The sequence below is a fragment of the Mesoplodon bidens genome, assembly GCF_964165515.1.
Source record: "Mesoplodon bidens genome assembly, chromosome: 19".
Taxonomy (NCBI): Eukaryota; Metazoa; Chordata; class Mammalia; order Artiodactyla; family Ziphiidae; genus Mesoplodon; species Mesoplodon bidens.
Window position 1 is genome coordinate 54,599,430 of NC_138179.1, and position 26,262 is coordinate 54,625,691.

The following is a 26,262-nucleotide window of genomic DNA, read 5'->3' on the forward strand; positions in this document are numbered from 1 at the left end:
GTTTTTCGAGTAGCTTTAAAAAAAACTACTGAGGGACAGTGTCTAATTTTAATCTTTTCACCTCTTGGATTGCCATGTAAGGTATATTAATAGCAACTCTTCACTGATTCTTGTCTATAGACCAACTATTCCAAGGCAGAACAGAAGTGTTACTTTTAGTGGCCTCCTAGAAAAACAAACATAATTTTGTGCTACATGTAGAAATTTTTTCCATAGGCAATACGCATGAACACATTTGCATGCCAGTTCAGTCTTCCCTTCATCTGTTTGCTATTTACTAGACATTTATATATATCTGAAATTCATAGAAGGAAGGTTACAATAATAAATTACAAAGCTGGTAAAATTAATTTGTTATAGGAGATATAGGATATCTGTTAGAAATGCTAACAATATCCATTTTTAATGGCAAAGAAAAAATACCTGTAAATTTGGTTTAAAATTCATATTCAAGCCTCCATCATTTACCTATTTAGGAATATAAACCCCTCAAGATTATGGTTTTATTTGTCCTCCTCCTGACTTGTGTAATAAGAATATACTGAAATGATAGTTGTAAGAAAGTAATACCTTTTAGGTTTTAGGGCTTTAATAAAAGAACAGGATCTTCTCAGAGCTGAGTGTGCATATGTTCTTGGATATATATATATGTGTGTGTATGTATATAATTTTTATATGTAATAGTATATAATTTTTAAGTTCTTGATTCATTCCATATGCTCCTACGTTGAGAACTTATGTATCTTAGCCTTGGAAGTCAACTACAACAAAACAATCCAGAAAAGCTCAGAAGTTGTATTTTCTTTTACCACAAGAGGGGGCTAGAGAATTCTAATCTCTTTTAAGGTCTATAAAACCCTTTTAACTGCTACTTTATAGACATTCAATTACAACAGGCCATAATACATTAAGGCGTTAAAATACACATATATCCCAACATATGCCAAAGCAAGCACTACACTGGCATGCCCACCAGATGATCACCAACACCAACATCAAATAAACACTTAGGCATCTTCAAGTGGTTTATATGTGATTTTACACTTTAGTGGTTCCCTCCCCAAAAGGCAGCTTTCTTGGTTAGGTGATGCCCTTGGAATGGAAAATATCAAGGAATGTGATAAAATGCCCCAAAATTGGAGAGCATTACAGGGGCAAAGTGAAGTAAGGATTAAGGGAACTGAAATTTATGTAGTTTGGAAAAGTGAAGACTCTGGGGATGAATGTTCACAGTCTTTAAGTACCTTCTAAAGGTAACAATATAAATGAATTAGGGGAATTATTCAGTCTCAGAAGATGGTACAGAAAAGAGCAACGGCCTGAAACTAAGGAAGGAAAAGTTTAGGTTAGACATGAAGAATAAATTAGTAATAATAGTTGGGTGGGAAATATGTCCTGCAAAGGAAGAATACAGAGCATAATGGCTATATTTGATAATTAATTAAATGAGATATTAGTAAGAATGATGTGAATTCATCAGAAGGGCTAGATTAGATAACTCAAGTGATTTTTTTCCTTAAGCTGTGACAATCTCTAGGCCCAACTACGTTCTTGGGCGTTCATAAATGTCTTACAATGATGATAATGGTCATTTGTAGAAAGGAGCACTCATGATCCCAGTTAACCCTATGCTTTTTGTGTGTGTGTGTGTGGTACGCGGGCCTCTCACTGTTGTGGCCTCTCCCACTGCGGAGCACAGGCTCCGGACGCGCAGGCTCAGCGGCCATGGCTCACAGGCCCAGCCGCTCCACGGCACGTGGGATCCTCCTGGACCGGGGCATGAACCCACGTCCCCTGCATCGGCAGGCGGACTCTCAACCACTGCGCCACCAGGGAAGCCCCAACCCTACGCTTTTTTGATTAAAACAAAATCTGGAGTATTATTATGAAATAACATAATTACAAAATTAACTATGACAATGATGTTTATTTCTTAGAGCGTTCCATTAAAATATACCATACCATATAAGCTATATCCTAACAGCTCATAGAAATGGGTCTGCAAATAATTGGCTAAAGGCTTCTGTAAGTGAAAACTTTCCATGAAGGAACAACTCCCCTATAAATCTCAATTTTACAAGCCAGAGAAACCACTTTGTATAATCTTTCTTTCCCACTAGGCTAATGTATCTGGGTTAAAGCTACTTAGGGCCTAACATAAAAAAGACTGTCACTCAAAGTCAGAAAGGCAGTGTAGACCATAAGTGTAATTATAGCTTGTGAATTCAACAATCTTCCCCTGGTAGACAATAATATTCTAGATTAACAGGTTTCAGCATTGTTTTAAACAGCATTACTAACATTTACTTTTTACTTGAAAAGTCAGAGTTCTATGATAAAGCAAAAGAACTTATGGCTAGTAGAAAAACAAAGATCACCAAAGCATGAAGAAATGACTAAAAGTATATATATTTACATATATATAAAGCATAATATATATTAAGTATAAATTTATACTTATATAAATTCAGTATATGTATTTATATACTTGGCCTGAAAGTTTTATGCTTAAACAAAATTCTTTCACATTTAAGTGAATATTAAACTTTGAGATAAAAATGGTCAGTGGGTTTGGGGCTTGAAGAAGGATGGTCTGCCTCTGACTCATTTATATATCCATCAGATAAATATACTACATTAGCAACCAAAACACTGTATATCATTTTACCACCACTGTAATGACCACGCTAACAACTTCAGTAATGATATATTCTAGGACTTTCATATTACCATTACACTCATTGACTAGTTTAGAATTTGGAGAGAAACAAAGAATACTTGAGGCAATATGAAAAAGCTTAATCTCATCAGCCAAATCACTCACTTAAAAATCAACTATTTGCATTTAAAGATGGCCACTGTTACTTCACTACTAATTATAGTGGAAGCTCAAAAAATGTTTGACCTTTCAAAGAATGGACTTTTGCTCATACTCCCAGTCTGGAAAAGATTTCTAAAAACACTTTGGCTACAGCACAGGCCAAATCTTATCTTGACTTTCTTCCAAACTACTGCAAGTCCAACCAGTTGGGTTTTTTTCTGAAAACTCTGTCCCTGAAAATCAGCCCTTGTGATTATGTACCATATACTTTATAGTGGGGGTGTCTAGTCTTCTCTATTCAGCTAGATTATTTGCTCACTAAGGAAAGGAATCACATCTTATTTCTTTTTGTATCCTCCACACAGCCTCTAAACTCATGATTGAATAAAGGTATTCAATATAGGTATTCAATAACTAACTCTTCATTGGCAGTATATTAAAATCTATAACATGGACAAAAAGGCCAAAAAAGATAGCGAGTTAGTTCTGTGTCAAGTCAATTCAGAAACTAATTGTATACTATTCACAGTTATAATTGTTTGCATTTATGGAGCCCTTTGAAATTCTTTATAAAATACAGTACTTCCAAATCATCCTGGGAAGAAGATAAGAACATACATAGGCCAGAGAGACACACATGTCTGAAGGACTTAACTGAAACTTGTGAGAAATAGCTTAAGGCCCATGGTCAGGCAAAGCTGTTTGGGTCTGCACTGAAAAGCATGCTGAGATCATGCAGGGGAGGGAAGGTACACAGTATGGGTCAGGGGAGGCCACAGCCAGGTCTTGGTTTCTGTACTGGTTCTGTCTTGCTGACCATAAGACCAGGCACTCAGCCTTTTTAAAAATGTAGTTTCCTCTTTGGTAAAACAGAGATTAGATCAGGTGATTACCAAGTCTCTTCCATTTCTAAAATGTCACGGTTTTAATGTTAAAACGTGGGTTAAATTTGTAAGGGGTTTTTCCTGGTGAAAGAAGTATTATGTAAGATATCCAACCATCAACACATGTGAGAGTGCTTTACTGAGCACTGGACAGAACATTAGAGTTTAAACACGCACCAACAGCCCAACATGCTGGGCTGAAGAATGAAAAATGGGTAGTTCATAGACAGATAATTGTTATTGTTTTCTTATTCTTCACAAAACATGTATAATCCTTGGTAATCATTTGTTTAAGTTATATAAATTACTGTCAACTTTGATACCCAGTTTGTCATCTTCATCTGTGATTTATACCAGACTATATAAACGACATGATGTCTTAGATCTAATAAGACATTTATCTTCATGAAGGAGGCCACTGCAATCCTGAATGACAGCTTACTTACCCTTATCACAGTTAACTCACCACTGAGTCCTTAATTTCTCCCAGTGATTTGAAATCTGATGGACTCACCTGAAGCCAACAGAAACTTGCTCAGAAATCTACCATGTTCATGAAAGTATGTGTTTTACAGTAGGAATTTGTTCTTTGACGCTCAAAACACAGACGTGGAAACCAGTTTTGTGTTCCACAGTGTGTACTCTAAACACATGGATATAACTTCTGTTAGGGTTGACAGGAGTCATGTGCCTTTATTAAAGTAAAATATACCTGCACGCAACAAAGATGAAAGCAAGTGTCTGAAGAATAAAAAGAAAATGAGATAAATGCTTGTTTGAATGTATGTATGTTTATTTACATAATCATATATGGAGAGGGACTATCTGAGTCACTTTCATTATCTTCACATAATAGAATAAAAAGGAACTAACAACTCTAAATATGTTCATATAGTTTGTGTAATTTAAGAAAAATACACACGAAGAAAGTAATGGGCTTGACCCCGTCTGTGAGAAGGAAGCAAATGGCTTGCTGTTTTTAAGTCATGAACTCTTTCAACCTACCAGGGTACCAATGACTGAGCCTGCAATAGGTTTCTAACGTTCCAAGTAAAGCAGCCATAAAACACACGCATTTTCCTCCAAAGCTGTCAGCAGTATTCAGCCTAAGGTTTACCTGATCAGAGAGGTCACTTACTACTAATCACCGCACCATTAATTCACATACCTCTGTAAACACTGTAAGAAGTACAGTTTACTTATTCTGTGAAACAATATAATTTATACAGTAAAATCAGGCCTTATACACAATTCTTAGCAATGGGGTCTCAGACTGGCTTGTGAACAAACATTTCTTACCCTCATTGAATATAAAGTCTATCAGGGGTGCTATGAGTAGACTTAGATGGCAAAACTAGCTTAATTAGCAGAAGTTCTAGGGATAGGATTTCAGCTCAATAAGAGGAAACCTTTTAAAATAATTAGACCTCTTTATAGGTATCTAAAACATGACCTTGAGAATGTAAAACAAAACAGGGGAAAATGGATAAATCTACAACTATAATGGGAAATTTTAACACAAGCTTTCCAGCAGATAAAAGGAAAGCTAGGATACAAAAGATCTGAAGAACATTATTTACAAGTACAGAAAAAGTTAAGAGTGTATTCAATGAATACTTCAGGAGGCACATAGCACATAAGCATAAACTATTACTAGGCGACAAAAGAAGTCTCAATAAAGTCTAAAGAATATAAATAGTATATATTACGTTTTTAGGCTCTTACATAATAAAATTAGAAAAATAAAAATTAAAAAATTAAAAAAGCAGATTTAAAAATCCCTAGAAACTAAAACAAATCAAAACAAAGACCAGGAAAAAACACACAAAAACGCTTCTAAATAACACATAGGTTAAAAAGGATATCAAAAAAGAAATTACAAAATACTTAGAATGGAATTATGAATTATAATGAAATTAGTGCATATCAAATTTTGCACGATGCAGTAAAGCAGCTTTTACAGGATAACTACATTTGAACACATTTATTTTTAAATAAACATTATATTCGGTGAAATAAAAGCAATAAGAGAATGATACATAAAGCCCATAAGAGTGGGTGTTTCAGAAGGCAAACAACAAGCTAATCAGAGGTCTTCAAAAAGCAGCAGCTTTGGAATCTACTGGAATCCTACCCCCACCCACTACCTCCCATAGATTAGGCATGTCATCCTTGGCCAATTCATTTAATTTCTTTATCTGTAAAATGGGGATAACAGTTCCTTCCTCTCTGAGCTGGTTTGAGAATTAAATGAGATAATCCACGAAAAGCACTTAGTACAGCATAGTAAGTGCTCAATAAATTGTTCCTGTTACTAGATGACCATCATCTTTTCCAGCTCTCAGACTCTAAGATTCTAATTTTGGTACAAAGAAACTTAAGATAAGCATGAATTCCAGCCACAAAAATCTAATCAATAAATCAAACTTTCATTTTAATTTCACAATAATAAAAGTTTTGTTTAAAATATATTCTTCTTTCCCTTAGAGAAGATATTAAAATAATTTCTTATTCCTGTTTTTATTATTATAGAAATAAAACATACAATGATCAACAAAAGCTAGTCTGTTATTCATAATATTAAATCCAAAACTGACTTCTATTTCAGAACCAAGTTGAAAGCAGAGAAATGTTTTTAAAAAGTGCTAAAAATAAAGCCATAAAAAACTGATTCTCTTTATTTTCAAAATATTCTATGTTTTTAAATGTATCTTTCAGAAAAGTCATGGAGTTGAAAATGGCCACTACTGGTACATTAACAGGTCTAAAATTTCTTTTAAATCAAGTAGCATTTAATAAATTGGTCAATAAAGGCTCTTCACTTATTACAGGTCTTTACTTTTCCAATTCTATTTTTCATTTTGCTGGAGAATAAGAACGTTTTCTAACCTTTAAACATCCCGATGTAAAAATAAATTATAAAAACATTCTTTCTCGCTTCTTCCCAGACATATCTGCCCAATACCATTCATTACCTTTTCTTTAATTAGAATGTAATAATACATGATACATAATACAGTATTATAGATTTTTAGGTTTCTTCCCTTATAAAATAATTTTATTTTTTCCTTTTCTTTGAGAAGGAGTTACTATACCCTTTTATAGAACAATTATTTTCCCTAACCCATCTTTAAAAAATGTATGTACCTGGGGGTTCTTCAGAATACTAATGAAATAAATTTATAGACACATTAAAATATATTGTACATTTTGGACGATGAAAGCAATCAGATCTTGAGCTTCATAGTTGGCTGGCTTTTGTATAGTTATTGTATTGAATGTTTCATACTAAATTTTTTTCCTTCAATATGGTAGAAACAATGCCTTCCTAAGTCTGTAAATCTAAATATTATTACTTGTTAGCAAGTTTTCACTCCTAATGATGGGGTTATGCTCTTATTTGTAGGTGTCTCCCCATAGGCTATAGCCTGACATTCTCAGACTGACACCACTTACTAAGGAAGGGGAGAGGAATTGTGATTAGGTAGCAACATGCTCTCATTGTTATGCATGGTTTAGCCTGTAACCTTGGTTTTTATTGTATGCAGTGCACCTGGCCAGGTTTCTATATTCTTCTAGAGCTCTTTGTAGTTTTCACAAAAGCATGACCCAAACACGACATGTACCATGGTTACTGCTTCTCATCACTGGAGTTATGGGCAAATGGGTCAGACTGTGTGTCCTTGCATCGTTGCTCGTTTAGGACACTGCTCTGGCTATAGGTGGAAAGCAACAAAGCTGAAATATTTTAACAGTGACCTTCCATTTTTCTAATAAAAATAAAAATTCCAGAAGTCTAAAATAATGTCACCACAAAGAAAATTTTAGAAAAATCTTTTCTTCCTAAAGGATCACCCTTTGTCCATTTGTCCATTGGTCAACTTGTTAATAGTGTGTTTTCCCAATGAGATGGACAGCTCCATGAGGGCAGGGACTGTGTTTGACTTTTTACTGCCTATTTCACTAACAGCTTAGCACAGTGCCTTGCTATTACCTTGTAATCTCTAAATAAGTATTTGTTAAAATAATGAATAAATAGCATATCAAGTATTACTGTTCTCCATAATGGTGCAATCCAGTTAAATAGGATATAAAGTTTACTTAAAATTTTAACATCTTTATAAGCTTCTCTTTAATTTCACAGGAAATGTACATATCTTTATTTTTCAGGGGAAGGAAACAAACATTTATTGTGCCTATTATGCACCAGGCACTGTGCTAGATTCAATGCTTTGCAGCAACTCATATTTAAACATTATCTCATCAACCTACAGTCAAATTTTTAACACAAACAAGTCTATTCCTACCTCTACCACTGACAGTGTCACTTTGGGAATTCTGTTAACTTGTATGCACAGAACTGAAAATAAAAATCTATTAAGTAAAATTTTACTAGTATTAATACTATTGGGGAACTATTATGGAACAAAGTTTCCACTATGGAATTTTCCAGGTAATAGGTTTACATCTTTCAACACTAATTACTTTCTTTAATTTCAACTATTTTTATTTTTTATTTATTTATTTTTTTTCGGTACACGGGCCTCTCACTGTTGTGGCCTCTCCCGTTGCGGAGCACAGGCTCCGGACACGCAGGCCCAGTGGCCATGGCTCATGGGCCCAGCCGCTCCGCGGCATGTGGGATCTTCCCAGACTGGGGCACGAACCCACGTCCCCTGCATCGGCAGGCAGACTCTCAACCACTGCGCCACCAGGGAAGCCCTAATTTCAACTATTTTTAATGAAAATATTTTAAACATACTATGTGTATCTATACAGTCTTAACCAAAATATCTGGAATATGAATCCATCTTTTTTTTTTTTTTTTCTGGTACGCGGGCCTTTCACTGTTGTGGCTTCTCCCGTTGCGGAGCACAGGCTCCGGACGCGCAGGCTCAGCGGCCATGGCTCACGGGCCCAGCCACTCCGCGGCAATGTGGGATCTTCCCGGACCGGGGCACGAACCCGTGTCCCCTGCATTGGCAGGCGGACTCTCAACCACTGCACCACCAGGGAAGCCCCCATCTTTTTTGATAACTCAGATAAGCACAGTGGTAAGGATAGCAGAGTGGTTATGAGCAGAGGTCCTAGAACAAGACTGCGTAGACCTAAACCCTGGTAATACTACTTACTAGCTATTCGATCTTACATAACTTAACTTCCCTAGGTCTCAGTTTGCAAGTTAACTTCCCTAGGTCTCAGTTTCCTTATCTGTAAATTGAGGATAATTCTAATACCTACTTCTTAGGGCTGTTCTGAGGATTAAATGGTGATAAATGCAAAGTACTTAGAACACAAATGCAAGGCATATAGTAAGTGCTCAATAAAAGCTAGCTAAAAGTTTTACCTTATTAAGGTACTGAGCTCTTAGGGGAGAGTTCGGGTCATTTCTCTCTCCAGTACAATATGTCCCCAGGCTACTATGTTTGTTTAGGTCTTATATAAATTTTGTGGCAATTCCCTGGCAGTCCAGTGGTTGGAACTCCACACTTTCACTGTTGAGGGCAACGGTTCGATCCCTGGTCAGGGAACTAAGATCCCACAAGCCATGCGGTACAGCCAAAAAAAAAAAAAAAAAAAAAGTTTTATTTATAGATTTTGTTTTCTATAACAAATTTTAATTGTTTTCGTGTTTCTTTCCTCAATGTTATTTGTTAATTGAGGCCTTTACAGTACTTTTTCTTCTAACTGGATGCTTCACTCTACTGTGTAGGCTGAGAAATCAAAACATTGTAATGGTTAGACATTTGTAAGAAGAGGAATCCCCAGTGAGGGCCTCAGGGGCTTTCCCAGGAGTAGGGTACATAAATGTTAACCTGGGACTCAGGAACATTTATTTTCACTTAGAGGTCTTTCTGGCTTACTTATTGTGTTCTCAGCTGTGTTTGGGAAAGTTGGAAATACCAAATAAGTGACCTATGCATTAATGAGGTACTATTGTTCTAATTCTGTCAAGCATTAGATTGATCAAAAACAAATGAAAGGTTGATTTTTTAAATGTTTTGCACTGTTAATTTTCTATAATTATTAATCAGCTACCAATGTAATTATTAAGCTTTCAGTCCAAACAATGTTTTTACCTGAACCAATATACAGATCTCACATTAAGGCCCAATTTCTAAAACTTGGGTATTACTAATTGTGCTAGTACACAAAGCTCAAGCAAAATACACTGTTTCTGTGTGACTGAATCCATAGTTCTCATTTGGTGGTTATCAATTCAATGAAAGGGAGAAAATATGAATCACTGAAAGGGCCAAATGAAATAAGAATTAGTGATAAATTAGAAAGAGAAGGGAAGGTGGGGATTATGAACACTTGGAAAATGCCAAAGTCGGAGGAAAATTTGGAAGAAAAATAAATAGAAAGATCACAGACTAATAAAGAAAACTAAGGAATAATTTACCAACTTTACTCCCAATCCCTAAGTGAATAATAAGCTTTCAATTTAATATCCAGTTTAGAAGCATTTCTACCTCCCCCCCACCCACACTGCAAAGGCACAAGAGAGACTTTGATAAGATAACCATGTGTATCAGTGATGATCAAACCTTCTGGTCAAGCGGCCAAATGCCAGAAGAGGCACTGTGAACCTCCCACCCCTGGAATAGCTGAGCCTGAGCCAGAAACTGGCAGCCACCACGCCAAAACTTTTATATTCATGTATCTTAAAAATTCATATATATTTTCATTCCACTCTGTTACATACCAATGTGTTTCTAATACAATGTTTATAAGGGCTGAATTAAGTAACTCTTCCCATTCCCAAATCTCCAAATAAAATTGATGCTCCAGGAAGATTTGAATTATGGTTCTTGTGGCCTTCCCTTCCCCTTGAGCAACACCAATATGGTCAGAGGTATGTGAAAGCATGGGTAAAAATGACATCTTATTATAATATGATAAGCTCAAGGGTCTCAAATAATCCACAATAAATCAATAAACTAATAATCATTAAATGAAAGCTCTAATTCTCATGAAACTCAGTGAAGCTAAAAAAGCTGAAAGAATGGTAAAATGGGCTCTGCAATCTTAAAATGCCCTCTTGGCTTTTCAGCTACAGTTCTTATAGAAAGATCAATAATGATGTCTTCCTGCTCCAATATGGAATTAGTGTTTCCCTAAGTACATTAACTTCAGAACTATTGAATTACCTAGGAGGATCAGCACCATAATGAAACAAATAATTGTTCTTTGCGAACCAGTGTTTACCAATACAGAGAACCTCCTAAAGGCTGCTGGATTGAAAATGACCAAAGGCAACGAAGCCAGGACAAAAAGTATAAAAGTATGGTCATCCTAAAGCCAGAAAGATGACACTCACCCTCATCCTGATAATCTGACAAAAAAGGTGCATCTGATGTGAGAGAAGGGCCATGAGTTCCACTGTGATTATCATCGGAGCTGTCCTGTCCAAGGTAATTTTCAGCTTGGTCTCCCCCTGAGGGACAAAGAAAGAAAAAAGGTCATACTTTTGACATCTTTATAAAAGTCTTTGTAGATTCCTTCTGGTATTCACCAAAAAATATGTATATTTTACTTGATGGACGTGGCCACTATCCATTAACACAAGAGAAACATAAATAAATTCAAGAACCAACCTACCTGGATGGGAAATTTTCCATTTGACTAACTAACTAGAACTTAGAAACTGTTGGCTTAAAATGAGGAGAACTTTTGCCACAGAAAGAAACTTCTCCATCACACTTAAAACGAAAACATAGCTATATCAATATCCCATCAATTACAACCTTTACCTTGAATGCCTCTATTTCCAAATGAAATAGAATAAATTACATAAAGGTTTAAACTTCTATACATAATATAATGTAGCAAGGTCAATATTCTTTCCTTCTTTGAAAAATAAGAGAAGTAAAATTAGAGAGAAGCTGGACTATTCCAATTTAAATTGCTACTTGTTTTGCAATCTTAAGGAAGTTCTCTTTATAATTCTAGTTTACAGTCTATGCAACCAACCTCTTAGGAATTCTAAAAGCCCTATGAAGGTAATAGTTGTTCTGTAAAATGGTTTCGATGAAAGGCAATATATATACAATACCGAGTTATGCAATTAAAACAATGCTAATCTCTTTTGGGTGTTTTCAACATACACTGGATTATATTTTGTAGAAGTGGCCCATGCTATTATGATACTTTAAAAGGTTTAGAAGGAAGATGTTAGTTCATTCAGAAACCAGAAGAAAAGGCTATGCACTGCAAATGGCTTTCCTTAAAATCCCCCAAACAGAGGTACAGTCTGCTGATAAAAGGACACCAACAGCTGCTCAGTTCATTTCACAAACTTGAAAAGAGGATTTTCAACTGAATTTAATATTATCTCAAATACTAATTTCCAAAGGAAATCGCCAGTGCTAATCTCAGTAAACACTGTAGAGTTTGGGCCCTGGATTTCAACTAGGGAGCAGTGAAACCAAACTACAACCTACATAGAATCTGTATTGCCTCACTTTAAAGGTTTATTTCCTATAATTAAACCAGAAGGATAGGGAGTATATAAAATGATTAAAAGCGAATCACTGTAGCCTTCTCTTTCCATAAATTAGATGATCATATCTAGACTCTTCTACATACGCTCAATGGTAGGTAGATGTCCATAACTGAGTTGAACACCTGCAGATATAGGACTTTAAAAATAAACCATGGAGTTTACTGTGGAAAATAAAAGTAAAATTAAAAAAACAAACAACCTCACACAACAGTCACTGGTTGGAACCAAAAGAAATGCTCTACTTTACTAGGTTATTTGATCAAGACACAAAGCTTATAGTTTTACTAAAGTACCACTGTGAAATTTCTATTATAAGCAGAAAAATTTTCAAATACTGAACGGAGGGTTAACATACTCAAATTTCTTTTTTAAACATCTTTATTGGAGTATAATTGCTTCACAATGGTGTGTTAGTTTCTGCTGTATAACGAAGTGAATCAGCTATACGTATACATATATCCCCATATCTCCTCCCTCTTGCGTATCCCTCCCACCCTCCCTATCCCACTTAACACAACTGCAAATTTACTGAAATTACATTATCAAGACAATCTAAATGGACTGCCTGGCAGGTAACCCCAAAGTGAGCTGTGAGGTTAAAGGAATTTAAAATTTCTGAGCCAAACCAAAATCCATTAAAAAAAGTAGTAGTTTGGGTTACCAAGCAAAATTAAACATTTGTAGGATATACTGAGCATTATTTATCAGCTATCACTTTAGACTCAAAGTTTTCTGCATGCTTCAAAAATTTGACAAATTTACTCTTACATATTTTAGCAGTCCAGGCTTTTTTTTTTTTTTTTTTAAAGCAAGTCTTAAGGAGGGGCTTTGTTTTATTTATTTATTTATTTTTGCGGTACGCGGGCCTCTCACTGTTGTGGCCTCTCCCGTTGCGGAGCACAGGCTCCGGACGCGCAGGCTCAGCCGCCATGGCTCACGGGCCCAGCTGCTCCGCGGCATGTGGGATCTTCCCAGACCAGGGCACGAACCCATGTCCCCTGCATCGTCAGGTGGACTCTCAACCACTGCGCCACCAGGGTAGCCCTACTGTTGTTTTTTTTTTTTAATGAACTTTTAAATTTTCACATAGTTTTATATTTATTATAAGTATTGCAAAGACAGTACAAAGAGTTCCTATATACTGTTCAACCAGTTTCCCCAATGTTAACTTCTTACATAACTAGTGTATACTTGTCAAAACCAAGAAATTAGCATTGGTACATCGCTATTAACTGAACTACAGACTTTACTTGGATTTCACCAGTTTTTCTACTAATGTCCTTTTTCTGTCCCAGGATCCAATCCAGTTACATTTAGGGATTCAATTTTTAAAGTCTTATCCAAAATACCTGCCATCTGATTTACTAACATCAGATGGAAAAGTCACTTCCATGTGATTCCTATGGTATCTAAATATAGTTACCAAGGTGGGCTTTTAGCAGCTACCTCTGTGCTAAATGAAAGACCATGACTCCATCAAGTATACAACAAAGGTATCCAACTCCATGCAGCAAAAACAGAGCCTAGGTCAGTACTAAAAATGGTTGCAAAGGGGGAAACATTTAGAAATATGTTTTACATCCAAGTGTAATTAGTTCCCGATGATGGAAATGTTGCTATAAGTGTTTTCAGTGTCTTATCAAGTGGCCCAACTCCCTTGGGCACACACAGAAAAAAAGCCTGTGACACTGTATAAATAGACACTCCCGTGTAATTAAAATGATTACAGCTACTCAAGATGCATGGGTGAAAAATTTTATGGAAGAACCAGCAATTACTGTGGTCATTTTGGATTTGTTGAAGTTTAGAACATCATTTTTCCTTAAAACATAATCTCAAGTGATCTCTGGTTTCATCTACAGCTCTTATAATCGCAGTTCCAAGTGGCCACATCCATAGTCCAGTGGGATCAGACATAAATGATCACAAAATATAGTGACAGACATTTCCACTCACCAGTTCCACAATTAGGGCTTAGAATTCCATCTGCTCTGAGTGGCTTTCTCACAAGCAAGACCCCTTGCCACTAGAGACACACTTTCCCATTGCAACTTGCTCAGAATCAATATATTTCTATCCATATATATATCCTAACACACAATATCTCCATTAATCACATCCACTACCTCCAGTCCCTTCCTTTTGTATTTCTAAACAAGATCTGGGGGAACTATATCAAGGGTTCACCTGCTATTAGCTGGTTGTTTGCTCCTCTATCCTAAGTGTCATAAGAATTGGGCACTAGATACACCCCTTAGTATATTCAGTGGCAGAGTCTCCACTGAATATCATGCTGAGGGGCCTACAAGGAGGATGATTTCTCTATTGTTCTTTCCTTAGAGTCAAACTCAATTTCATTCATGCTCCATAGAGTGGTAAGTTGGGAATTTCTGAGGGTTGGAGCAGAAAGATAAAGCAGCTTTGTGTCAGGTATAAGGTAATTATTTGCTAGGGTTTCTGTGCTATTTGTTTTTATTCTGTGTTTTCAGTAACAGCTAATGAGTTTTCTCCCTTAATTCTGAAACAATAGCTTAGCCACTAGAAGTTGGCTTTTTCTGCCATGGATTCAACCAGCTGTTGCTGCTTCATAAACTTTTTTTTTTTTTTTGGCTGTACGCGGGCCTCTCACTGCTGTGGCCTCCCCCGTTGTGGAGCACAGGCTCCGGACGCGCAAGCCCAGTGGCCATGGCTCACAGGCCCAGCCGCTTTGCGGCATGTGGGATCTTCCCAGACCGGGGCACGAACCCGTGTCCCCTGCATCGGCAGGCGGACTCTCAACCACTGCGCCACCAGGGAAGCCCGCTTCATAAACTTTTTGGAGAAGTCAATTAAACTGCTAAAAACTTTCATTTCCTAATTCAATTCCAAACAAAACAGGGGGGAAAATGAACCATGATGATGTTCCCCTTGTAACTATTTTGACTCACAGCAAACCCATCTAATTCTGAACTTGCAGGTACTATTTAGGGACAAAAACAGGCCATAATGATGATTTTAATTAGAAATGAGAAAAAAATGAAAAAAAGACAGAAAGCAGTTTAAGCATAAAAAATAACATAAGAATAACAAATAGGAAAAACATATATGTTTGCTTATTCAATTCGTAAAGGATCAATGTGTTTTTTTATGTTAGTATGAAGTCATCAACACTTACTTTTCTTCTAATTAATTATAAGCTATATTGTAAACACTTTATTCACATCTGCAACCAACTGTTTATATGGCATGGTTGAAAATTTTCTAGGGTTTGCTATTACTTCACCAAGTTATCTTTGGATAACATAAGGGAATTTAATGTAAAATTGTCTGCTTTTTTTTTTGTTTTTGTTTTTATTGCTGCCATTAGAAGGGAACACATGACTTCTGACCCTATTTAACATTTAAGAACCCATGAGACGCAAAGCTCCTTCTTTAAACTAATAAATCCTAAATAAAATGCTATAAATAAAGGTCCCTGATCCAAATCCAGTTAGTTTTCATGCTTGATAGCATTAATATTGCCAGATTTTCATGGACCAATTTCCTAGTAGTGCAGTTTCCAAAGGTGAACTAAGGTAAGATTAGTAAAACTGCAGCTTATTATTCCTTATTATAACCGTTCATCTAAGTTACTGAATATAACACGAATCTAAGCGTACATATGTGAAATGTTATTCACATGTAAACACAGTATGCAGCACATTTGTAACACCAAAGCTAAAGTTCTGTCGACACTTCCTTTATAAATTAGACAACCATTCTGCACATACTCATGCATTAGAAAATGTATGGCGTTTCCCACAGAACATATTAGAGGCTTCACCGATTTCTAAAGATCCATTTGGATTTGCGTGGTTAGTTCTTGTGATTAATCCATGTAGAGTGAAGGTCTCAAATTCTTCTCTGTTCTAGACAGTCTGACTTCTTGCCCATCTTTTTTTTTGTCTCCTACACCTAGCCATAACTCAATGTATAAATATTCTTTTTTTTCCCAAGGCCCTGGCAGTGAGTATAATAGTACTGAATGTCATTAAGTCTACAGAACAAATGATGGGCCAAGTAAAGAAAGTTTCCATTTATCATTCTTCTCAAAAGTTGCTCTAACTAGATCTTGAATGTACAAGAAATAAGTCGAGCTGATGACTCAGTTTTTAGCTTAGGATACTGTTTACTAATCGTACAATCACGAAAAGAGTAACAGACTTCTTAAGAACCTTTAGGGATCTCATTTGCAGAGACAGCACAGTCTAAATGATAAGAAATGAAATCAAATTGATTGGATGCTTAGAGCACAATCACTACAACACCTGTGAATTTAACAACAAAAAGGGCAGCATAGTTTAATAATATTTCCAAAAGGAACTACATCTGTCAGTGGTGAGTTGGAGAGGAAAATGCCCAGGGGAGCCAATAGAAAAGTTCATTTTTTCTCCCTCCTTTAAAAAAAAAAAAAAAAAATCATGTATGATGCAGTTTTTCATTTTGACCAGTAGGGTGGGCTGCAGTGTGTAGCATCACCCTAGTTCCTCAAAAAAAGGAAAAAAGAAGGTAGCCACTGTGTGAACCCCCTGCTCCTTCCCCTCCCCTCCCCAGGAAAATGCTGAGATTTTTAACCCTTCTTAAGTTTCACATAAAGGCATAACTCCTGGACATTAACAAACTGGAGGGCTGACAGCAACAAATATAAGCCAGATAATTGTATATGTGACAACGCACACTTCATAAAGCAAATTACAGCCTGTCAGCCATCATTCCAGCTTTACAGTAACACATTCCATTTACCACTGTTATTGTTCAACTGCTACTAAAATGGAACCTGCTGAGTTAGAATATTTTCAATAGTAATATGATTTTGACAGAATTCAAAACACGTAAACCTAGGTATTTGGCAGTATGCAGATACACTGTAAAATGAATGCATTTATTATATGGCAACCAGGCAATCTTAACCTGGAATTATTAGTTCATCATTCTGTTTTCCACTGTATTCTCAGTGTTTAAGTCTTACTATGAAGCTATTCAACTGAATTTTTGACATGTTTTGACTTACAGGAGAAAGCAGGTATAGTAATAATAAAAATATAATAGCTTACTAAGCTCTTACTGGTTATAGGCTTTAGGTCAAGACCCTTTATGTACTATCTCATTTAATCCTCAAAATAATCCTGTGATATGTTATTAATTATATATTATTAACCCAAAGTTGCAGACAAAGAAATTGAGACACAGAGATTAAACAACTTACCCAAAGTCATACAAGTGACTCATAAGTGGCAGTGCCAGGATTTGACACCACCTTGTCTGATTGCTAAGCTCTTGTTCTAATCCACTGAGCTGTACAGTCTCCAAATCTGCATGCTTTATAAATGACAATCATTACTCAAAGGCAAAGCATACTGAATGACAGCCAATGACTTGAATTTATGGCATGTGCTATTAATTAGTATTTTTTTATTTCAGTAAGGTAATGAACTATAATCAAAAGTATAGGAGCTTCCCTGGTGGCGCAGTGGTTGAGAGTCCACCTGACGATGCAGGGGACATGGGTTCGTGCCCTGGTCTGGGAAGATCCCACATGCCGCGGAGCAGCTAGGCCCGTGAACCATGGCCGCTGAGCCTGCGCGTCCAGAGCCTGTGCTCTGCAACGGGAGAGGCCACAACAGTGAGAGGCCCGCGTACCGCAAAAAAAAAAAAAAAGTAAAAATTATTATAAGTAGTAGGAATACTGTAGTCACATTAGGCATGGAATTAATAGAGAAAGTCAAATGTGGTCAATGATTTGGTCAAGAAGGCGCTGGTCCAATTCATAGGTTCAAATGTACTGTAGTAGCATTGTTGCAGTGATTTTTTAAAAATACTACTTTTTAGCATGAACCTCATGCTAACAAAATTTAACACAACACTTTGGGTTTAGTCAGATCAATACTTTGAATTTTTTTCCAGCACCTTCTGTGTGATTTTATTGGCTCCTGGGTATTTTGATGCTGCTTCATAGAAAGTGAGCCAACATGTTCTGCACCCAAATATAGCTTTGACCTGGCCTAGTTGTAGAATGCATTTCCTTTCTGGCACCATCATGCTTAAGTCTCACAGTAGGAAAATACTTCAAAAATATGTAATTAGCCAGGAATGTAGCAATTTTATTACTAATGATTTATCTTTCTCTTCCACTCTTTTCCTTTCTCCCAAATAACAAATTGTAGTAGACCTTAGCACCCACTTCCTGTCCTGATGCATACTAGGATCGATGATATCCCAATCAGTTTACATTACTTCTTCTTGAAAGAAACTATAAGGCCAGTTGGATTCCAATATCTTCTGCTAAAGAAGAATGGGACGACATGATCTACAGGCTACAGGTAGATATAAGAAAAGTTTTTACAAAAGACCAAGACGTAAAAGTAAAACAACATATAATAAAGAGTGGATTATGGGTAAGATAAGCAGGCCTGAAAATGTGAAATGGCTTTTAACATACTGAAGAAAAAGTGGGTTTTCTTTGTGAGTAATATAGACCTCCAACACCACTAAAGCTGGAATGGCAAAGGGTGACAAGATTTGGCCTCCCCGTGCCCCCCCCGCATAGGAACTCCTGTTCACGTATGAAAACAACATACGTGTAACAACAACATCAACAACCAAAACCTCTCACCATCAACAGTTCTGTTCAATGTTGGTCCCTTTTGGAACAGAAGTTTCACATGGAAAAGTATCTCCTTATATTTAAAATTTATTTTTCCTTCTTTATTGGGGTACCACTAACAAGGAAACTGCACTAATCTTAAGGAAAGTAATTGGTATCCCTTTGTAAGTTTAGGAAAATACCTTTTAGAGATGAACTATGATCAAGAACTTTCTAAGCTGGCAAGTGTGTGTTAAGATTGTTTCTTCCACTCTTTGCCTCACAAGAGTTAGCAGTGATTGGAATCTTTATTTTACACATCATATAAATCCCCTTGTACAAAACTTAACAGTTCCTTTACTGTTTTAGTAGGACAGAGCCCAGTAAACAATAACTATTAAATGAGTTTCCAAGAGAAGTATGTGCTGATGGGAAGCACAGTGAAATGCTTTATAATAGAATTGGGCTTAACCATCACCTTTTTTAGTCTCCAAATATCAAACAAATTCACTGGGTTTCAAGTCCAAGGGCTTATTCACAAAGAGTTTTATGCAGAAACACCCAAAATTTTGTATTCAAATTAACCAGACATTTCTCTCAATACTTTGTGTCCAACGCATGAAAATTCTTTAGAGGCACAATTCTTGAGGTAAATTAATTCTTATGCCAAGATTCTATGTTCAGGAACTGTACTCTTTACCTGATTTTTTGTATTGGTCCAGGAATAATTCTATCTAAAAGAAACAGTTTATAAGTTTTTTTCCTCAACAGAAGTTTCCAGCCTAATCGAATAAACTTAAAGCAGTCATTAATTTATCAATTACTTTATTTTCTTTGCAATCTACATAATGACAAGGGTCAGAAGTTCTATGAACTTTTAATTAGCACATATGGAAAAAAGAAAGACTAAGATAGGGTAAAAAAGGTATTCTTTATCATTACCATGGGTATTATATGATGCTATTTTATTATTTATTTTAAAATTCACTTATAAGTGCTAAGTTAACTCAACACACCTATATACTACTGGTTCCCAAACACAAAACAACAGAGAATGCTGCTATTTTATATCATCATCAGGATCTTGCCTATAAATTCATATACAAAAATAAATAAGAAGGAAAAAGCATGAATGGGTATAAACTACCAAATTATGAATATACTGAAAAAAAGCTACCGTGTTAAATCAAGTTTTTTTGGTACGCTTCTTTTTCGTCCCGGTTTTATTGATATGTAATTAACATATTTTATTAGTTTTAGATGTACAGCGTAGTGATTTAATACATGTATATATTGAGAAAAATTTTTTGGATTTTCCATATCCTTTAATGAATTGAAAATATATTAACAGAAAAGACTCCCCCCTCCAAGACTGTAAGTTTAGTCAACATCCATCACCTCACATAGCTACAATTTTTTTCTTATGATGAGAACTTTTAAGATCTACTCTCTTACCAACTTTCAAGTACACAATACAATATTGTTAACTATAGTAAGCTTTATTAAATAAAAAAGTTAAGTATGCCCAGAGCAAAAATTTCAAACATTGTAAGAAGGCATGTAATGAAAGCTCATCTTCCCTCCCTTCTCTTGGTTCTTCTCTCCAGGAGCAACCATTGTTATGTTTCTTGGGTATTCTATGAATTTTCTATCTAAATGTAAGAAATGTCTGTGAGGGTAGTATGTCTTTTTTTTAAACAAATGGTACCATCTGTCCTGTTCTGTATCCTGCTTTTCCTCCTAATTATTTATCTTGGAGGTTGCTTCATAGCAGCACAAATAGATTTATCTCGCTTTTATTTTAACTAACTTTTAGCCAAAAAAAATAATTCATGCACATGGTGAAAATTCAAATAGTACCAAAATATATAAATAATGAAGATTCTCTCTGTACTCACACTGATAGCCCCCTCAACAGGACTACCACTGTTAGATTCATGTATATCCTTCCAAAAATAGCCTACACGCACAAAAAAAGCAAGCACACGTACATTCATGTGTGTGTGTGCGCTGTCCAAATTGCCCTCTTCATTTAACAATATGCCTTGGAGAGATCTCCATGATACACATATGTATTCCTTTAATCTCTATGCAGCACTCTATTAAATGCATGTAACATACTTTTTTTAACTAGTTCCCTATTGCTGAACATTTAGGCTGTTTGGAGTCTTTGCTATTCCAAAGAAGCTACAAATGAACATCCTTGTGTATAATATATTGTGTAGGGAATACAGAAGGCAGCAGCATCTGATTCAAATGATTTCTTCTTTTGCCTGCATGAAAGTCAGTTCTTTTTCTTATGCCTCAAGACCTTATATCCTAGGATAGGACATTTACAAAGGACATAAAAATCTTAGAAAATTTTAATGTTAAAAAGAAAAAAAGTGAGTCCTTTTATTTAAAAAAATAACTCTCTTTGACAGTAGTTGCCAAACAGTGCATTAATTTTAAAATGCATCATTGCATTATTCCACCCTTAAAAAAACCCAACCAGTAGATGTATAGGAAGTAAAATATTTGAAAAGGTATCAAAGTCAGTAATTAACTTCAAAAACAATGTGTGTGTATATGTCCACCTTCTACAGATTAATTTGTATAAAATGTAGCAAATAAAGAAAGGGGGAAAAAGGTCCAAAGGAAGTCAAGTCACAAAAGCAGCTGTCAAGATTGTTGATGCTAAAAGTTTGGGCTAAAGCCAAAGGCAGGAACATTCGTCCTGTGTACATTTCCCCCTATTAAATCCCCAAAAGACATGGAAAACATTCTGGAAGATTTCTTTTTAAAAAGTAGTATAGGTTAGGATATTCTAGGTTCATAACCAACACTTGTGTTTATAAAATATTAGCATTCCAGGAATAGTGATAGAAAGATACTTAACAGTAAATTACAAATATTGTAAATTCAGACTTTTTCTTACATTTGCAAACACATCATAAATTTTGGCTATGTTTCTTTGTGTAAATCCTACTTATGACTGTGCTAAAACCTTTTGGCATGAAGGCAAAGAGTATTTTCATAAATAAAACAGAAAAATCACTGTACACTCCATTAATTCAAAAACACTTCTCTTCAACTTCAAAGGGAAACCTTTCCATCCTTTTTTTAGTGCTAAGATGGTATTTCTTTGCTGCTTTAATGGCTTGCTTCTTGTAGTTGTCGTAACTACATGCTCCAAGTATGTGATAGTAAGAGACGAGAAGGTGACATCTATGCTTCGATTCAACATGTCTCAGACATTACAGAGCAATAAGCTCATAAATCTAACCTCCGAAGTGCCTACTAATAAAAAGTCTGCACACATCCTTTAAATGCAAAATCTCACAAATATATACATGGTGAGTTAAATGGCCCTATACCAGGATTAATCTGGAATGGATGAATTTTATGGAAAGATATGTGAAATATATATTACCCAAGTTCCACACATGGATTTACTTGCATAGTCCTAATAATACTTGCTACCACTTCAGTAAGCGCCTACCAAGTGGCAAGCACTCCTCATGAGTTCATCATCTCATTAAAATTCATTACAACTCACAATAAGTGCGAAGTAGATATTATTAGCAAGATTTTGTAGATGAGAAGGTTATGTAATTTGTCATAGCTCACAAAGCTTGTTAGTAGAAGAGCTGGGATTCGAATTCAGGTTTGATTTCAAAGCTCATGCTCTTTCCTTCACAAAACACTAAACTTGAATAAAAAACTTTTTTTTTTTTTTTTTTAGATTGGGGTATAGGGCTTCCCTGGTGGCGCAGTGGTTGAGAGTCCGCCTGCCGGTGCAGGGGACACGGGTTCGTGCCCCGGTCCGGGAAGATCCCACATGCCGCGGAGCGGCTGGGCCCGTGAGCCATGGCCGCTGAGCCTGCGCGTCCGGAGCCTGTGCTCTGCAACGGGAGAAGCCACAGCAGTGAGAGGCCCGCGTACCGCAAAAAACAAAACAAAACAAAACAAAAAACAGATTAATCTAAATTGGGGTATAGTTGCTTTACAATGTTGTGTTAGTTTCTGTTGTCCAGCAAAGTGAATCAGCTATATGTATACATATATCCCCTCTTTTTTGGATTTCCTTCCCATTTAGGTCACCACAGAGCATTAAGTAGAGTTCCCTATGCTATACAGCAGGTTCTCATTAGTTATCTAGTTTGTACGTATTAGTGTATATATGTCAATTCCAATCTCCCAATTCATCCCACTCCCCCTTTCCCCGCCTTGGTGTCCATACGTTTCTTGTCTACCTCTGTGTCTCTATTTCTGCCTTGCAAACAGGTTCATCTGTATCATTGTTTTAGATTCCACATAATGTGTTGAAACAAAAACTTAAAAAAAAAACCCTCACTATTCTATGTATTTTGTGTCCAAGATACATAAAGTATCTTATGCATTAATGTACCAGGTTTCATAATAGAAACAAAAGAATGTTACATTTTTAAATTATCTCAACCTAGATTTTTCTTTTATCTTTGCATTATGGTGAATTTTAAAAATGTACAAAAGTAGGAAAAACAGTGTAATAAACCCCCATGTACACATTATCCAGCTTCAACAAGAGTTAATTTATGATCCATTTCATTTTGTCTCACCCCCACCCCGTTTATTTCTTCCTCTCCCATGTTATTTTGAATAATACGTCAGACATCTATTACTTTATCTTTAAATATCACAGCATACAAACATAAACATAATGCCATTGTCACATCTAAAATATTAGCAGTAGATTCTTAACATAAAATATCCAGTCAGTGTTCAAATTTCTAATTCTCTCATAGGTATCATTTTTTATAGTTTGTTTGACTCAGGGTGCAAATAAGGTTCACACATTAGTTGATATGCCTTTTAAGTCTCTTTTAATCTATAGTTAATGTGGCTTTATAATAACATTTTCTTTATTCACTTTGCACTATTTGCTTTTGCCAAGCTATATTTTTAGGTATCAATTTACTTTGACACGGGATATAGGCTTGCCATTTCAAAATAAGATTTTTAAGGTTCACACGGTGGAAAGTTTTCATATTGAAATATATCAAGTATTTTTCTCATAAACCCTTTACACCACCCATGCAGATACTCAGAGAATCTTCAAGCTGGCAAGAAATTTCACTGGCCCATATTTACCATTATCACAAATTTAATGTGAGTGACCATTGGACAGAAAAAAATACGATTTTGTTATATATATTTATAATATTCCCTTGGTCTTTCTTAAATTTTTATTTAAATATTGTGTCATTTGTTTTAGACTCTGGGTCCACGGTGGGCAATTTTTCTAATACTCATGAAGATGTTTTATAGCAATAAATTTTAAATTGTAAACACTATGCCTTGCAATTGAAAGTTTTTCTAACTAAAACTGTAGTATGCTCAATGCCATCAAGTGCTCTTGTTATCATATCTAAAAAGGTAAAACTAATATTGTTGTTTAGAAATTCGACAAATATCATGTTTTGAATATCTGACTGCTGAAATGGTAAAAGTTCCATGGCAAAGATTCCAATGAATTTTCTTTGTAACTTTAAGTGAATTTAAGTAGAGAAAAAGTTCTCAAAGTATGCAGGACTTGAATTATCAAAGGAATCTCAATCTTATTAAAAAATAAAAATAAAAAGCCTTTCCCATGTTTTACAATTGTACTTGAGCCCATTAAAAGAACTCTTTCATTTATGTTCCTTCTACATTAAAGTAATAAATTATTTGGATTATATATATTTTTTCCTGTTTCATTATTTTTAAATGAACTTCACTCAGGAAGTTGACAGTAGACCAATAAGACAATTTAGGTGAAAATGTGAGGGAAAGAATTACCAATAACACAACCATAAACAGAAACTACACCATGTCCAGGTACCGTGCTAGGGCTTAAACGTATTACTACCAGTCCTCGTGACAACCCTGCAATGAGCCAGTAAAATACAGCAATGAAGATATTGGGCTCTGGAACTATATGAGCATGTAGTTTCTTATTGGGGTGATAAAAACGTTCTGAAATTAGATAATGGTGATGGTTGCACAACTCAGTGATCATACTAAAAACCACTGATGTGCACTTATAAAGGGTGAATTTTTTGGCATGTGAGTTATATCTCAATAAAGCTGCTATTTTTTCTAAAAAGAGTATATACTATGAAGTCAGACTGACCAAGTTAGAATCCTTGAGGGGAATGGTCTTGAGCAATTCTCTTAACTACTCTATGCCTCAGTACCCACATCTATCAAATGGGTATACTAACAGTACCTATTTCATAGGGCTGTTCTAAGGGTTAAATAAGATAATGCATGTAAAGGACTTAGCACAGTGTCTGGCACATTCTTGTTTTATAGATAAGGAAGCCAGGGTTCATAGAAATGAAGCAACTTACTAAGTTCACATAACCTTAGCTAAATGGTACAGGTGGGATTTGAGCCCAGGTCTGTCAGGCCTCAATGTCCATGTTCTTTCTACCATGCCGTGTTTCTTCTCCAGAACAGGGACAAAAGTCTCCCTAATACTATTCAATGATCCCTCCTCCATCACATTAAACCTGGGATTGAATGGAATGATGGATAAGAAACGTTTTGCTGGAAATCCTTCTCTAGGTCTAGGCAGTCCCCTCTCCCAAGCATCTTTCTTTAAAGGTTACCTTTGCAGCACATTATGTCAACTCATCACTTATATAACCAGATGTTTAAATGTGTGTTAATAAAGAGATTAATAGGGCCTCCCTGGTGGCGCAGTGGTTGAGAGTCCGCCTGCCGATGCAGGGGATACGGGTTCGTGCCCCGGTCCGGGAGGATCCCATATGCCGCGGAGCGGCTGGGCCCGTGAGCCATGGCCGCTGAGCCTGCGCGTCCGGAGCCTGTGCTCCGCAACGGGAGAGGCCACAACAGTGAGAGGCCCGCATACCGCAAAAAAAAAAAAAAATAAAAAAAATAAAGAGATTAATAAATAAGAGATCTTTTATAATTAAGGACTATTTTCTTTCTAGGCACCAGACTCTGGTCCAAATATCCTGAAGAACACAAATGTGTATTTAGGCAAATGAACAGAGTTAATAAAATTCATCCCATCATCTTCCTGCACAAGGCTCCTGCCATAGATAAAAATGCTAGGAAAGTATGGGGCCACCATTTCTGTCCTTTCTCACTTTCTTCCCAATACTACCTAGTCTTCCAGGGCTCTTAAAATCCTTCTGCCATCTCTTCTTCTTCTTACATATTCCTATTCTTTTCATAATTCTAAATTGTCCTATAGTACCTTATATAGACCTGCTACTGCTCCCACCCACCCTACATTTCAAAAGCAAACTATCTGGGCTTCCCTGGTGGCGCAGTGCTTGAGAGTCCGCCTGCCGATGCAGGGGACACGGGTTCGTGCCCTGGTCCGGGAAGATCCCACATGCCGCAGAGCAGCTGGGCCCGTGAGCCATGGCCGCTGAGCCTGCGTGTCCGGAGCCTGTGCTCCGCAACGGGAGAG

General features: G+C 36.2%; 1 protein-coding gene across 3 annotated transcripts in view; it reads right to left on the bottom strand.

The window, feature by feature from the left end:
- The window catches only part of SKAP1 (src kinase associated phosphoprotein 1), a 281,287-nt gene that overhangs the window by 189,550 nt on the left and 65,475 nt on the right, over positions 1-26,262 (bottom strand). For all 3 annotated transcript variants that reach the window (XR_014014007.1, XM_081219315.1, XM_081219314.1), the window contains exon 4: positions 11,030-11,146. Coding sequence is in view for 2 of the 3 variants with exons in the window: in XM_081219315.1 (XP_081075441.1) it covers positions 11,030-11,146 (117 nt within the window). In the remaining variant the exon portion in view is untranslated. The remainder of the gene's footprint in view (positions 1-11,029; positions 11,147-26,262) is intronic.